The sequence below is a fragment of the Ciona intestinalis genome, unplaced genomic scaffold, assembly GCF_000224145.3.
Source record: "Ciona intestinalis unplaced genomic scaffold, KH HT000047.2, whole genome shotgun sequence".
Lineage (NCBI taxonomy): Eukaryota > Metazoa > Chordata > Ascidiacea > Phlebobranchia > Cionidae > Ciona > Ciona intestinalis.
In genome coordinates this window covers 140,833-156,530 of record NW_004190369.2, presented here as the reverse complement: position 1 = coordinate 156,530, position 15,698 = coordinate 140,833, and the positions used below count along the sequence as shown (strand labels likewise).

Below are 15,698 nucleotides of genomic sequence, written 5' to 3'. Positions count from 1 at the left end.
TTGAACCCATTACCTAATGGTTACAGGCAGGCGCGCTAACCACTACGCCACGGCGCCGGACAAGTTTAAACACCATTTGAGGTATCTGACCAGAAGTTAGTTTTTTAAACTCGTATAGTCGTTTGACATCTATTGAACGTGGCCGCGTAGCGTTTCTGGTCGAAATAACCAGAATATCTGCAACCGTTTGCAACTTGTAATTTTATTAGGGAACCATACTAACCTCGGACGAAATAACGATAACCTTTTTGCTGCGTCGTTCCTTCTTGCGGGACATGTTTAAACTAATAATATCCCACAGTCGTAATATTTTATAAAGGAAAACAGAAAATAGTAAATCTTTACAAAACAAAAATCTAAACCAACTAAAAGAACTTGCCGCCCATACACCCAATGTTAAAAGGGGCATCACCGGTTTTAATTTGGCGCGAACGACGCACATTTTCGCATACACGCATAGATATCTAACAAAACAGTTCTATTCTGTTGGGGCGGCTCTTTTCGAAAAAGAATGTTCGTTCTTTGCAAGAAATATATAAAATTATCAATACTAAATGACTAAAATGTTTATTTTTACGTCCAAGTTCCCCTTCAAATTACCGAAAACATGCATTTTCCCCACCTACCTATATTTGGCACAGAAATAAAAAAGAGTAGAACGCGCAATTGGCAACTGCCCAAAACCGTGATATATTCTTTTTTCTATTCACGTGACCGCCAACTCCGTCCCCATTTCGGTTGTTCTCTATTTCTCTATTGTAAAAGATAGGCGCATAGTATTTTGGGAAGGTTTTAGCTGTTTATTTCAAAACTTACACCAACTAGCCTATTCAAGTTTATTAGGCCAGTTTAGTTATTTAGTAGGTTGGCGCTTACAGTTTATCACTTGTTTAGGAAATTTAATTATTTAAAAAATTTAATTAAAAACTTCGAACAAACGGTTTGTTAGAAATATATATACATTAGAAAATAGTTTTTTTACACTATAACTTTAAATTGAGTCAAAAAACGAAGAAAAACTACATAAAACGTCATCGACTTCATTGACTACAATACTAAACGGGAACTATCCGCGAAAGAGAGAGAGTGTATCACCTCTCTCCTTTGTCGACATTGGAGATGTGCGTTCTATTCTTTTTTATTTCTGTGATATTTGGGCACAAATTGGCTTCAATTGGTCTATACTAACTTTGGGTTGGACTACTCGGTATTTCAATGGCTCTGAATTAACCAGGCCTATTACTTTTAAAGAGTATGCGTGGGTAAGACCAGAGTCATGGAAACACCGAGTAGTCCAACTGCTGTCTTAGTGTGTTCAAAATAAAGCAAAAGCGGCGACTTTCGCATTGAATTTAAACGAACTTGTTAAGTTATATTTGCGATTTCCTTTTGTGGGAAGGCGTAAAACAGCTTCTATTTACCTTAACAAACATTTTTTTGAAAAAATATATTTAGCCGCATTAAATGACTAAAATGTCACAAATCAATCGCTTCTTATTCTATTTTTTGACTTTTGTTGATACAGAAAACAAATAACACATGTTTTTTAGACTTTTTATATTTTAAATTTACTTTGACCTCCGAGTTTTCTTTCAAATTATCGAAAAACAGCATTTTCCCTATACCGCTGTGTGTTATTTTGGAAACAAGATGGCGTTCAATTTTGCCAATGGGTTGGACCAAAGTTAGTATAGACCAAGTTACGGATTGTAAAACAACGAGTTTTGTTATCCATTGTCTCCGCGTCTATGACGTCATAGTCGCCGCCATTAGGGAGCCCACGGCATAGCATTTTATCATTGCTGGGTGCTGTTTTTCGTTTAAAATATTGCGATTTTTTAAAAACCAAGTACTTCTGCGCGTAAAAATGGCTTTCTACTAATGTTATGTCTTATCACAATAATAAACCTCACAAAAATAATCAACTTTTATTGAAGACTCAAACGATTAAAAAGTAAAAAAAACTGAAAATATCAAGTTTACTAACCAAAAACATAAAAGAACATGTTTAAAATATAAAAATACAAAAAAAAACGCATAACATTACCATAAACTGGTGTATCTAGCTGCAGTTTTGCATGTAATTTGCCATGACTTCACTTTTTGGCTCACAAACTTAACACCTATACCCGGCAACGAAACGGTCCTCTGCTTGAATTAGTAAGCTACCTTTTCTGTGTTCCGGGTCTTTAGGAAATCGGAAAACGCGAACACCTTATCTGCTAGTACTTAAGCAGTTTGGAGCTGCATGTCCACTCATGTTGGATTATAAATGTAGTAAAGAATGGCTCTGTAGATTCGTAGGTATGATCATATACTATTATGTAAACTAAGCTGATTGCTGCTAGTCTTAATCGCCAACGTAAAGTACCTTGGTAAATCACACAGTACGCCGAAAACCAGTCAAAATATTAATTTACCCCACCTAAATTTCTAGATTTAATATTATATAACAAGATTTATATTAGAAATTATATTTTAAATGTTAAAACAACCGCTATACGTGTTTTCTTGCTTTGTATCGCTTACAAGAACTAAATGAACACATGCCGACCATGCATTTGTATAGGCGACTCACGCTCTGTGGGCTCCGTAATGGCGGACACGAGCGCCGTTGCCTAACTTGGTTTATACTAACTTTGGGTTGGACTACTCGGTATTTTCATGGCTCTGCGGGTAAGACCACTTTGGGTAAGACTAATACACATAAATTGAAACGCCGTTTTGGTTTTGTAATTTTGTTGAAGTAAAAAATAATTAGTTGGGCATATTATATAGTGGGGTGGGGGAAGATAGGACACTTTGTCAGACTTTTTTTAATTTTCTGTTTACGGACCCCCATTTAATCATAATCAGGAAAATAAGTTTACAGAATTATTCGACAGTATTATCACGACGTTATAAAACGCCCGTCAAAGCTGATTACTGTTTTTAAATATTAAAACAATGTGTAAAATAGAAACGGTATACTTTGAACAGGTAAAAAATGCGAAATAGTAAGGTGCTATTTTTTAATGCTTGCTAAATCATAGTAAAGCCAATGAATTTTTTTAGTTTGCGTGTGCGAACGATTAAACTAGTTTCATAGCTTCATAAAACAACCTTGAATTTTTCGTACAGTTTGATTTTGTCTCATAAAACTAGTTTTACTTTTGTAAAAAAACACTAAGATATAAGCATGAAGAAAATAGGCAGGGGTTAATATGACTTTAATTTGAGATAAAAACAACAAAAAATATCGGTTTAACGTTATATATATGAAGTTTACATGGCAAAGAAACTAGCACAGCCTGTTAAACTCGGTAGGTTAACTACAAGTTGTAGACAAGGGCGTAGCCAGCCTAAAATTTTGGTGGGGGCCAAATGTTTTACGGTTGTATTTTGAGTTTAAAAAACCTCCTAATTACAACACAAAACACGGGAAGGCGTACTGTGAATGACATTTATTTTTCACAATTACGCCGCATGAAAACACAACGATCTACAACTACATTTAAAACTCCATTGGTTGCTTACCACCAGCCATTTTTGTCACGAAATTTGAGATTTGTTTTTCTTAGCTAGCAGGTAGACTGTTTATTACGAAATAGTATGGATTCACACGTGAGTTCATCCATCATATAAGAAACTTAAAAGCAGGCATAAATGTTTTCTTTTTTTTCTTTTTCGTTTAATTTGAAAAAAGATCCGGAACCGGATCGAAATCCCCCATTTGAACATCACTGTTTAGCAGGTGTAACACTTTATTTTATTTTTTCACCAATAACATTACTGTAAAACTCAAAATTTGGGGGGGGCATGGCCCCTCAGGCCCCCCTTGGCGACGCCCATGGTTGTAGAATACTGCTAATGCAAATATATTTCAATTTAGAGTCCCATCTTCCCCCACATTGTTGTTTTGTATGTTTTTCATTTGGAAGGTTTGCTTTTAAATTAGTAATTTAAACCTCAGGGGATATTCAACTATAAGATACTGATATAATAAAAAGATAATATTTTGAAAATATATTCGAAATTTGGTCATTTGCACTTGGTGATAATTTATGAGAAGTGGCTTGTGCCAAAAATAGAGTAGTAATACCCAATTTGTAACAAAAATAAAAACTTTATTAATAGTTATAATTAATTTTCTGTTATTACAAGTTCATATAGGCTACACTTGTTGGATACAATATTTATTCGTTTATGTTTGAACATTTCCCATTGTCGTTCAAACAGTACCAATTGTTATGCAATTATACAATGCATATAGGCACAGAAATAAAAAAGAATAGAAGGCGCATCTCCAATGTCGGCAAAGGAGAGAGCACGATACACTGTCTCTCGTTTGCGGGTCGTTCCCGTTTACTATTGTAGCCAATGGAGTCGATGACGTTTTGTGTAGTTTTTCTTCGTTTTTTTGACTTAATTTAAAGTTATTGTGTAAAAAAAACTATTTTCTAATATATATATATTTCTAAAAAACCGTTTGTTTGAAATTTTTAATTAATTTTTTTAAATAATTAAATTTCCTAAACAAGTGGTAAACTGTAAGCGTTAACGTACCAAATAACTAAACTAGCCTAACAAACTTGAATAGTTGGTGTAGTTTTTAAAATAAACAGCTAAAACCTTCCAAAAATACTATGCGCCTATCTTTTACAATGGAGACGAAGGGAAATGGGGACGGAGTTGGCGGTCACGTGAATAGAAAAAAAGAATATATCACGGTTTTGAGCAGTTGCGCGTTCTACTCTTTTTTATTTCTGTGCATATAGGTAACATGTTAAAAACTATAGCAGTAGGGCAGGAAAAAGAATGTTTAGACTTAATTTTAATTTTCAAAGCGTACAGTATTATTTCGTGTTATTTACGTATATTCCGATTTATAAATACACTTAATAATCAAAATTAACAATGATTTTAAACTGTCCCATCTTATCCTGTGTGTTTTCGAATTTGTAAAATTTCACTTGTTTTGCGGATCGCTAAATAACTTCTCGTGTGTTTTATTGTATTTTCTTAAATTGTTGTCAATTAATAACGGAATAATAGTACTAATTCGTGGTATTACCCAAAAACCGTCATCTATTTTGATTTTGAAAATATTAGGCAATATGTGCTTAAGGGTCCCATTTTCCCCCATTGTACTGTATGTTCCACTGTCTTTTATTAAAATTTAATAAAACAGGATTAGAGAATATGAAAAACTATATGTGCTAACGTATGCATTTTATGTGCTAACGTATGCAGTAATTTGTTAGTAACGGTCCGTTTGACATTACATTTCACCGAACATTCATTGATTTGTGGAATAAACTGATCCGACCGCCGTATTTTACATGTTACATTTCAGGCCTGGACCCATACGTCATATTTCGAACGAAATTGTGCGCCATACAGCACGAAAACATGTGTACTCTTTGTTTTTACGTATGCTATTTCTGTAAATGTAAATTTCATGCAGGACTGGACGGGCAGTGGTTTGTGGTTGCCATTTGACTATAAGTGACAAAATGGAAATGCTTCAACTTTTCGCGAAGCTTGTAATTTTATGCCTTTGTCTGCTTGCTCAGGGTAAATGTGAAGAAGGTAAGTATAAAAATATAAAATTTAACTGTATTTTTAATAGTTGTATTTTTTTTTAAATTAAAAATACAGTTGAATAAACGAATATAACTTGCTTTATCCTTACGTGACCGGAAAACGACAGTCGTTATAACACGAGTGTTCTGTTTTATACATCTCGTGCCAGCTTACCAGTTGCCATTAAAGTATATATGAGTTCTTTTTATATAGGTGATTATTCATGGGGGATATTTTATGGTTGATAATTGGACAACCCATTCCAGTTCCCACTGGGCTGGAGCAGTTGTTGTTAAGTGTTTTGCACAAAGCCCCATACTTCCACAATGGTAGCGGCGACGACCCTTAATTTGAACCCATTATATATATGGGTTAAAGGCAGGCTCACTATAGGCCCTACTTTTGCCTTGGCACTAGACCGTTCTGTTTCATTTACCTCGTGATAATTTACGAATTACCCCACGTATAACTCTCTGAAGGTACTTGATATTTGTATGGTTGGTTATTGGAACAATATATTAGATTAGGGTACTGTTGGGTTGGAGAAATTGCCTTTAAGTGTCCAGGTACATTCACAGTGGCAGCAACAGGGCGAGCTAACCACTGTACCACGGCGCCGTACGACTGTCGTTGCCCCGCCACACGAAGATAAATAAGTATCATTTATTTATTCAGCGTCTTATTTAAACAAAGTACTACTTTGTTAATACTTATCTACTTTGCAGATTCCGACAGTCTGATGTTTTCAGCTTCCGCAACAAAATTTTTTACACTTGACGTTAACCTCGACATAAGTGGCCATTACTGCTTCGACGAACCCGTTGTACTGAGAAAGCTAGAGGCTTATTCGAAAGGAGATACAAATGTTGTATTCGATGTCTTTGCAACTTGCATAACCAATTGCTCATTCAAAATAATTATTTCGAGAAAAGATGGTGCAGTCGGTTGGAGCCAAACGGAGAATTTTGTTGATTGGGGTATTCAAGCAGGTATATAGGTTAAGTTGGGGAAAGATGAGACATATTTTTATTCTGTTTTTTTATTATTCAGTTGGTAAACAATAGTGTGGTTCTGGTAAAAACATAGTCATGTGAAAGTTTGGTGTAAACGGCATCTATCTTACCCCGTAGTATCATGTATCGCGTTGACTTTGATAGTCGCGTTTTTTTTTTCATATCCTTTTCTGTTACTTTTTGAATCAATTTTTATGTCATTTTTTGTAACCTTTTCAGACATTTTTTTTATTTTTTTTTCAGATGTAGACGACTGCCAAGGTATTACATGTCCTTCTGGATTACATTGTATCGATTTTGATTTCGGGTATAGATGTAAATGCACAACCAATATGTCGGCGCCGGAATGCAAAGGTTAACAAACTTATATAAACATATGTTGATTTTTTTTATCTTTGCGTGACCGATTTTTTTTTTATATATATAGTAGGGTGGGGGAAGATGGGACACTTTGTCAGACGAGACTCTTTTTTAATTTTCTTTTTACGGACCCCCATTTAATAATAATCAGGAAAATAAGGTTACAGAATAATTCGACAGTATTATCACTACCTTATAAAACGCCCGTCAAAGCTGATTGCTGTTTTTAAATATTAAAAAAATATGTAAAATAGAAACAGTATATTTTGAACAGGTAAAAAAATGCGAAATAGTAAGGTGCCATTTTTGAATGCTCGCTAAATTATAGTAAAGCCAATGATTTTTTTTAGTTTGCATGTGCGAACGATTAAACTAGTTTCGTAGCTTCATACAACAACCTTGAATATTTCGTACAGTTTGATTTTGTCTCATAAAACTAGTTTTAGTTTTGTAAAACAACACTGAGATATAAGCATAAAGAAAACAGGCAGGGGTCAATATGACTTTAATTTGAGATAAAAACAACAAAAAAAATATCAGTTTAACGGTATATACATAAAGTTTACATGGCAAAGAAACTAGCACAGCCTGTTAAACTCGGTAGGTTAACTACAAGTTGTAGAATATTGCTAATGTAAATATATTTCAATTTAGAGTCCCATCTTCCTCCACATTGTAGTTTTGTATGTTTTCATTGCCAAACTTTGAAAAATTTGCTTTTAATTTAGTAATTTATACCTCAGGGGGTTTTGAACTATAGGATACTGATATAATAAAAAGATAATATTTTGAAAATATATTCGAAATTTGGTCATTTGTATTTGGTGTTAATTTATAGAAGGGGCTTGTGCGAAAAACAGAGTAGTAATGCTCAGTTTGTAGCAAAAATAAAAACTTTATAAATAGTTATAGTCAATTTTCTGTTAATACAAGTTCATATACATTTGTAGGATACAATATTTATCCATTCATGTTCGAACATTACCCATTGTCGTACAAACAATACCAATTGTTATGCAATAATATAATGTATAGGTAACATTTTGAAAACTATAGCAGTAGGGCAAGAAAAAGAATGTTTAGACCTAATTTTCAAAACGTACAGTATTATTTCGCGTTATTTACGGATATTCCTATTTATAAATACATTTAATAATCAAAATTAACAATGATTTTAAACTGTCCCATCTTATCCTGTGTGTTTTCAAATTTGTAAATTTCACCTGTTGTGCGGATCGCTAAATAACTCCTCGTGTGTTTTATTATATTTTATTAAATTGGTGTCAATTAATAAAGGAATGATAGTACTAATTCGTGGTATTACCCAAAAACCGTCATCTATTTTGATTTTGAAATATTTGGCAATATGTGCTTAAGTGTCCTATCTTCCCCCATTGTACTATATGTAGGTATGTAGGTATCTTACTATCCGCGTGTTGCCATGTATGTATCTTACTATTCTCGTGTGGCCGTAAAACGACATTCGTTATAACACCTGCGTTCATACACCTCGTGCCAGCTTATGAGTTACCACGTATGTTACTTTGTGGGTGATTATTTTTTTAAATTTTTTCATTATTTTTTTATGTATGGCTAATAATTCGGACAACCCGTTAGTGACCACTGGTTGGAGCAATTGCCGTTAAGTGTCTTGCCCAGGGACACATACTCTGGGTTACAGGCAGGTGCGCTATAACCACTATGCCACGGCGCCGGTCATTGCTTATTCTTATGCTACGTACCACAAACTCAGCCGCTAAATTTAAATCGAAAATCAAAGTTGTAACGTTTAAAGGTCTTGTCTGGAACGTTTTCAACAGAGGGTCGTAATAAATTTGAACCGAGTGGTCATTCGATTCGTTATGACCCACTGCGCTATAAAAATCAAAGCAATAGAAAATCCAAAGAAAGCCATAAAAAGGTGTTTCTATGATTATATATAATAATAAAAGTACAGAGCAAAAAAAAACACCAATGCATATATATTAATCAGAGTCCGTATATAAACATGAGGTTATATACGGACGCTGATATTAATAATAATACATGTGCTTTGTTAACACTATAGCTTTTTAAAAATACAGATTCGTAGAAACACCGAGTAGTCCAACTGTCGCCATTTTGTTTTTAAGTCGAGCAAAAGCGGCGATTTTCGCAATGAATTTAAACGAACTTGTTGGGTTTCGTTTGCGATTTTTATTTGCGGAAAAGCGTAAAATAGCTTGTATGTACCCAGTACCTTATTAAACATTCTTTGCTATATATATATATATATATATATATATATATATATATCAAATTACCCATATTAAAGGTTACAAATTCACCGCTTCTAAATTTCGTTTTTGACTTTTTCGATGCAGAAAACAAATTTCGCATCTTTTTAGACCTTACAGCCGTTTCAATTTATTATTAAGTCCAAGTGTTCTTTCAAATAACCAAAAAACATGCACCAAATTGGCCGCCTATCTGATGAAATACTAGAGCCTTCCACCTATCCGATCTTTCGCAGACATTATTTTTAAAATGATCGCGCTCGTTGATTGGTTGGCCTGATTATTTTAAAATAAAAAAAAGAAAAAAGAACTTTAACTCTATCTTCGAAGTTCGAACACAAAATATCGGGCTTAGTAATTCGTCAATTTTTATTTAGCTGGGACATATAAAGGAATGATCACGAAGATATTCACATTATGGTTATTAAATTTTTGTAAGTAAAACATTGTTTCGTTTTATTAGTTAGTTGCAAAAGTTAATATTAGTAGATTTTACTATGCCAGCAAGATAACAGTTTTATGCATCTTATATTTTTATTTCCTTTTAATTTAAAATTAAAAAGGTCAAATTTATTTTTCCTATATACAGATACAACGCAGCACTATGTCCAAGGATGTAAGTAAATATGTTAATGTTTTATATTTTACTACGCATTTTCTAATGACAATAAACTGCAGATGTGAAGCTGGCTAATGGAATAATGTATGAAGTTGTCACTGATCTTAAAAACTTTAATGATGCTGAAGCTTACTGCAGAAATTTAGATGGACTACTGCTTTACTCGGTAACATTCTGTTTCTGGCAGGTTTAAAAGTTTTTAGTATGGGTGATGTCCATAAGGTTCAATAGGGTGTTATTGGCAACCACGTAAAAAAATGCTGTTTTCAGTAGCGTAGACATTAAGAATTATAACAGTATTATGTGTGTAACAAGTGAAATCAGACTAATCGGGACAACTAGTTTTTTGAATGTGTGCGCACCAGTCTGCAGGGCAAATATTTTCGTTGGCTTACAGATGCTGTTATATGGATAGATAGAAGTAAAATATGTATTATAAGTGAGTATTCAGGAATTTAAAAATATTGCAGTAAAGCTTACATATTGATTTCTAAATTTATGTAATTTATTTTTGCATCTCTAAAAATGCTTATATTGTTGTGCTACTGTTAGTCAGTGTAAGTTATAAAGGGAAAGTATAACATAATGTTTTTATGTACTAGTAGGGCTAGGTGTAAATGCAGCAGAGACATTTTTATTTATTTTTTTAAAAATAGTAGTGCATTTGTACTTTACCTTCTATAGTTTTTTAATAGATAACAAGTACATCAGTACAAAATGCACTGAGTAATGCTATAACAAGCAACCTAACCTGGAATGCCCACTCTTCCTATTGGATTGGCTTAGATGATACTATAACCGAAGGTATGTAGTTTTTATTTCGGTTGCAATGCATGGCAATCAATCCCCTATTTCTGATTATCTTTAGGAAGATTTATATGGAACAAAGGAGAGGCTTTAGAGAGTGGTGATTATACTAACTTCCACTCTTCAGTTGGAGCACAATCACATGAAAATAAAGACTGTGTGAACATTGACAAAGCTAGTTCTTGGCAGTGGTTAGTCAGTAACTGTGCAGAAAGGAAACCATTTATTTGTCAAAAAGGTGCATTTCCTGTTGCAGTTTTTATGTTTTTGTTGATAATTAAGTTAGTAAGTTCCGATTTGTTACTATACAATAATCTTTATCATATTTATTTTACATTTCAGCTACTTGCCAACATCAGCCTAATATTGGTCCAACGGGCACAAGAACTGGTTTGTACTTTATGTTTTTCCACCGATAGTAATATTTTAAGCTTTTACCCATACTGATACTGATATGAAAGGGTAAACTACCTTGCACGTACAGGCTACACTAGGCCTATGTAAAGGTCAAACTACGATGCATGTAAGTGTTAAAACTCAATGCACGTGAAGGCTAAACCAGGCCAATGTAAAGGTCAAACTATGGTCACATGTAAAGCTCAAGTAAGACGCATGTCGCTTCGCACGAACTTTTTATATATCGGTGTGACCTCTGCAAATTACACCACATTTTCAACTCCATATTTAATCGTTCATGATTTGTTTGCAATCTCAATTATTTACAAATAGTAAATTCAAACTTAATTTATTAATAATGTTTGGATTCTGTCTGGGAAGGGTCTGTCTGGCAAATAAAAAATAAAATGTCATGTCTTTTTATTTGCCTGATATCAAAGATTATACACATTTTATTTTATTGTATGTTTAGACATCCCAGCACTTGACTGCCCTGTCAGCTGCCCTGCTTTTCAAGATTGCATTAACAAAGTGTGCAGGTGCAATGTTATTTTCAAGGAGGATTCCAGAAACTGTGATGAGTCTTCAGGTAATTTTTATTTTGTGTTAAGTAAATAATACTTAGAGACACATTTATTTAGTTTAAAACTTAATTTAAAAATTATTACCTAAAAATAACTAATATTTTGATGAATTCAGGCATAACAGCAACACATGAGGAAGTATTGGATGGTAAGACTTATCTTTTCTTTAAAGAACGTGCAAGGTATACAGAGGCTTCAGATTTTTGCAAAGGTACTTTTTAAATAAAAATGTTGGTTAAGCATATATTTAATGAAGAAGATATTTAGACACCTGGGGCCGCTTAGCCATGCCAAAATCAAAGGTTGTGAATGATTTTATCTACACAAAAGCACGCATGCACCTCTTGGCTTTTGACTCTACAGTATGGATTGGATTACTTCAAACCAACCCACAAAACTTTTATGAGAAAGATGAATGGGCATTTTCAGATTATGAATCTGTTAACTTGCCACCAGAGTTTGGAGGTAAGGGACAATTCCTTCTGTGTTTGTTTTAACATCATTTCTATTAACAACAACATTTAGAATTTCATGTTAGGTTCACCAAACTTTGCCACGTTTTTTATAATTATAACGTCATTTGTTTTACAGAAATTAGGAGAATACGGCATAAGCGAGTTTTTATAATTCGTGCCAACACATGGTTATACTTTACGTTCCATGGCAGTGTTAATAATAACGGCCACTGGCGTAAAGTTACAGGGTTGCAGGGTTGCCTGGCAACCCTTTGATTTTCTCCAGACTAATAATGCGTAAGGAATTATGTTCGACCAAACGAAGACGCCATTATTACTGCGAACAAACTTCGTTTACGTTCGTTAAAATATGTCAATACCGATGCGTCATTCACGATAGAAATGCGTTCAACTGGTATTTAAACTCCTGTTTGCTAAATAATTCATGTGTGAATCGCTATTATGAAGTCAATAATCAACGTGTGAATTGCTATTATGTCGTAATCAATTGCCAGGTTCAAACAACCGCTATTATGATGCAATGAATCCATGTGTGAATCCTTACTAATTCGTAATAAATATGCTGCTTGGCTGAGGAAAACATTGTATATAAATATAAAGCAGTGTTGGAAACGATTAAGGTAGTTTATTTCCGGGATATTTCGTTCTAGAAACCCACTTTTTCCGATGGACGGGTCTTCGTTTGTAAGATAACCGCACACTCGTGTGGGCTTGACGAAAGGCGCATGCGACATAGCAACTGTGACGTCACTGGCCGGTAGGGATGCACATTACAGAATAATTAGGTATTCTAGGATATCCTAGAATACTTTAATTCGAATCTAGAATTCCGAATCTAGAATTTCGAATCTTTTTATATTTATAGAAAAAAAAAATTTTACCCACAAAAGTCAGTTTATTGACCCTTTCATAACAGCCTTGTTGGATCTTGAGTTGTAAAATGATCAAAAATTGTACTATTGAGTAGTTTTTGCGTCATGAAACGTATAGCAGGCTATGAAAAGACGTTACGAAACGTTTACTCTCGAAAGTCCCACAAACACAAAAATATTTTTTTTCAAAATTAATAAGTTTCAAAAATTGTTAATATAGTATATGAGATGACGTGTAACGACGTCATTAAACAGAATACCGAATCCCGTAATTAGATTCGAATACAAAAGGATTCGAATCTCAAGGAATCGAAATTCTGTAATGTGCATCCCTACTGGCCGGGCAATCGGATTTGACCGTTTTTCATTACACGGACTCGCCGAACCAGCGTAATTTTAATTTGTCTCATCCCTAAGTATTTCTGAATACGTTTACGTTTGTATGAGCGTTTAAAAAGCACATATTTAAACGGTTGCAAACCGAAAACAAAGGGTTGCAAAGACTTCCTTTTTTTTCTGGTTTTTGCAACCCTAACGTTTAGTAAACTTTACGCCTATGATAACGGCGACTATTAATTAACCAATCCTTGTTGCCTATTGTCCATATGGTTTTGTAACTGGTGAAATCAAGCAGTCACTAACTCGTACGTCAAAAAACGTTGATCATACAGTATGCATATGAACAATAATGATACCTCGAAAAACTTAAAATGCTGTTGATCCATACATAGATCTAATGTTTATACGAATCGTGTGTTTTATTAAAAACACTTGTTAATCATTTTTAGGCAATTCTAATGTTTATACGAATCGTGTGTTTTATTAAAAACACTTCTTAATCATTTTTAGGCAATTCGCAATATGATACCTCGAAAAACTTAACAACGTTTTAAATTGATACCCTCGAAAAACATCACAACGTTTTAAATTGATACTCTTCTTAAGTGTTAAGCTTTATTTTTTTGTCGTAGACATGACTGTAGGTGGAGAACTTCCATTGTATACGTATAACTTTACCACTCTAACGGAGCGTTGGCATTTTTTTTATTTTGCCACTGAGCCTTGGTACAACCGCCAGGAAGCCATAGATCATTGTGCACTCACAGGTTCACACTTTCCCTATTTACTGCATAAAAGTGAGCATGATAGACTTATCGCGTTGTTAAAGGTAAGTTAAGTTTAGTTTTATTATGAACTTACAGCTTGAATGTGAGACATTATTTTCTATTAGATATTAAATGTATGTTATATGTTTACGTTTGTTTCAAAGGCTGCAAATCATAGAATAGACATTTAAAATGACTGTAGTTAGTTGCATTAAGTCTAAAAGGAAATATAAAAAAGGGTATTACTGTGCTAACTGTTACAAAAAAATATGTATACTGAAGTAATGCATAGTAGTAGTTGAAACATGATTTAGTGAATTTCTGTCAATATAAAAAATACTATTCCTTAAATATGACTATTTTCTCCACATATATAACCTCTTATCTTGTTGTTGAACTTTATGGAGCTTTGTGACACTGAACCCTCTGTAATATAATGTTTTATCTGGTGCTGTGTCATACTATTAGTTTTTATTTTAAAGGTATATTCACCAATATGGTTTCGGGCAAAAGAACAGAATAATTATCCTGGATACTACGATTTCAATGGTATGTGGTTGGATTTTGCCCGAACTAATGAAGATTTGAGGTCATTTCATTGGTCTGATGGCACTCAAATATTTATGCCACGTCAATGGTATCATAATCATGATTTTCCACTACCAACAGAAGAGCAACTCGCACGTAAGTTTTTAAAGAATCATTGTAAATGTATTTTTCATCGATATACCACGGATCAGGGGGGTATCCAGGAACTTAAAAAGGGGAGGGGGGTGCGCAAGTTTTTGTTTAGAAAATGGCCGCGTATAAACACAACTCGCCTGATAAAAGCATCGCCTGACTAACACAAAATAACGCACACACTCGATTACATATCTCCAGGTTCGTTTAATTTGCCAAGTGGAAATATGGTTTTAATTCAGCCTTGAACTTTCACAGTCCGTAATGCGCATGTTTCCATATTAATATGTGCGTAAATCAAACTACAGATCGTATGGAAGCGAATAAAACATTTGTTTTATAACAATCTCGTTTGTAATGTAACAATTGTAATGGTTTATTAAAGTTATTCTGGCGTAATTAATCGTTAGATTATTCACGATGGACATGCGTAAAACTTACACCAATGTTTTATTTATTAAAAAGACGTTTCTAATTAAGTATAAATAATGTAATATTGGCCCTAATTTACCGCATAATGTAGAAAAGAAAGATTAGTGTGCAAAACCAATATCTAAAGCGTTTATTTCGCTTCAGAGATAACATTGTTTTTTATCTGTATGACAGACTCCTTTTAAACGTGCTAGTTGCACCACTGGCTGCAAAAGTTATAAATGCTTTTTAATTAAATAATTTTTATTGGAAATTACGAAACGAGACGTCTTTTTAACCGCAATACACGTCAGGGCTCTACATTAACCTGTTTTAGGTGCTTGTCCAAAGGACAAGTTAATACATTAGTTTACTTGTCCCAACGAAATTTTTACTTGTCCTAATGAAATGAACAATTTCATCAAACGCGGCATATTTTGTAACATGCATTAGCAATGCTATGTTCAAACCTCAATGTATGCAATGTATACTTCAATACTTGTACGTTGTACACATCTTTAAAAGCAGCGGC

At 33.8% G+C, this 15,698-nt stretch overlaps 4 protein-coding genes across 7 annotated transcripts in view; 3 read left to right on the top strand and 1 right to left on the bottom strand.

The window, feature by feature from the left end:
* LOC100176613 (DNA (cytosine-5)-methyltransferase 3A-like) overlaps window positions 1-411 on the bottom strand; it is an 11,534-nt gene extending 11,123 nt beyond the window's left edge. For both annotated transcript variants that reach the window (XM_002126323.5, XM_026837996.1), the window contains exon 1: window positions 224-411. In XM_002126323.5, coding sequence (XP_002126359.3) covers window positions 224-409 — 186 coding nt within the window. In that variant the 5' untranslated portion in view covers window positions 410-411. The remainder of the gene's footprint in view (window positions 1-223) is intronic.
* LOC100175212 overlaps window positions 1-15,698 on the top strand; it is a gene marked incomplete at its 3' end in the record, with an annotated part of 276,802 nt that overhangs the window by 120,347 nt on the left and 140,757 nt on the right. The window lies entirely within an intron of this gene.
* Window positions 5,450-7,009, top strand: LOC113474931. The gene is made up of 3 exons (XM_026838002.1): window positions 5,450-5,571; window positions 6,291-6,554; window positions 6,822-7,009. Exons 1-3 carry the CDS (start codon window positions 5,496-5,498, stop codon window positions 6,935-6,937), a joined length of 456 nt encoding a protein of 151 aa, XP_026693803.1. The 5' UTR covers window positions 5,450-5,495; the 3' UTR covers window positions 6,938-7,009.
* On the top strand, window positions 9,492-15,675 carry LOC113474929 (macrophage mannose receptor 1-like). Of its 3 annotated transcripts, XM_026837998.1 has the most exons (11): window positions 9,497-9,648; window positions 9,804-9,830; window positions 9,893-9,999; window positions 10,529-10,637; window positions 10,702-10,878; window positions 10,983-11,030; window positions 11,509-11,625; window positions 11,736-11,831; window positions 11,888-12,085; window positions 13,940-14,136; window positions 14,557-15,675. In XM_026837998.1, the coding sequence occupies exons 1-11, from the start codon at window positions 9,609-9,611 to the stop codon at window positions 14,917-14,919; spliced, it is 1,479 nt and encodes a 492-aa protein (XP_026693799.1). In that variant the 5' UTR covers window positions 9,497-9,608; the 3' UTR covers window positions 14,920-15,675. The 3 variants fall into 3 exon arrangements, with proteins under 3 accessions (XP_026693801.1, XP_026693800.1, XP_026693799.1); XM_026838000.1 differs by lacking the exons at window positions 13,940-14,136; window positions 14,557-15,675 and adding an exon at window positions 12,212-12,449 and having other exon boundaries at window positions 9,492-9,648; XM_026837999.1 differs by lacking the exon at window positions 10,702-10,878 and having other exon boundaries at window positions 9,495-9,648.

Excerpts from the sequence above, each read along its gene's own strand:
- LOC113474931 (XM_026838002.1), top strand. The coding sequence starts at position 5,496 with ATGGAAATGCTTCAACTTTTCGCGAAGCTTGTAATTTTATGCCTTTGT. Across the intron at positions 5,572-6,290 it reads TCAGGGTAAATGTGAAGAAG|ATTCCGACAGTCTGATGTTT; the intron begins GTAAGTATAAAA and ends TCTACTTTGCAG. Across the intron at positions 6,555-6,821 it reads TGATTGGGGTATTCAAGCAG|ATGTAGACGACTGCCAAGGT; the intron begins GTATATAGGTTA and ends TTTTTTTTTCAG.
- LOC113474929 (XM_026837998.1), top strand. The coding sequence starts at position 9,609 with ATGATCACGAAGATATTCACATTATGGTTATTAAATTTTT. Across the intron at positions 10,000-10,528 it reads ATGGACTACTGCTTTACTCG|ATAACAAGTACATCAGTACA; the intron begins GTAACATTCTGT and ends GTTTTTTAATAG. Across the intron at positions 11,832-11,887 it reads GGCTTCAGATTTTTGCAAAG|ACACCTGGGGCCGCTTAGCC; the intron begins GTACTTTTTAAA and ends GAAGATATTTAG.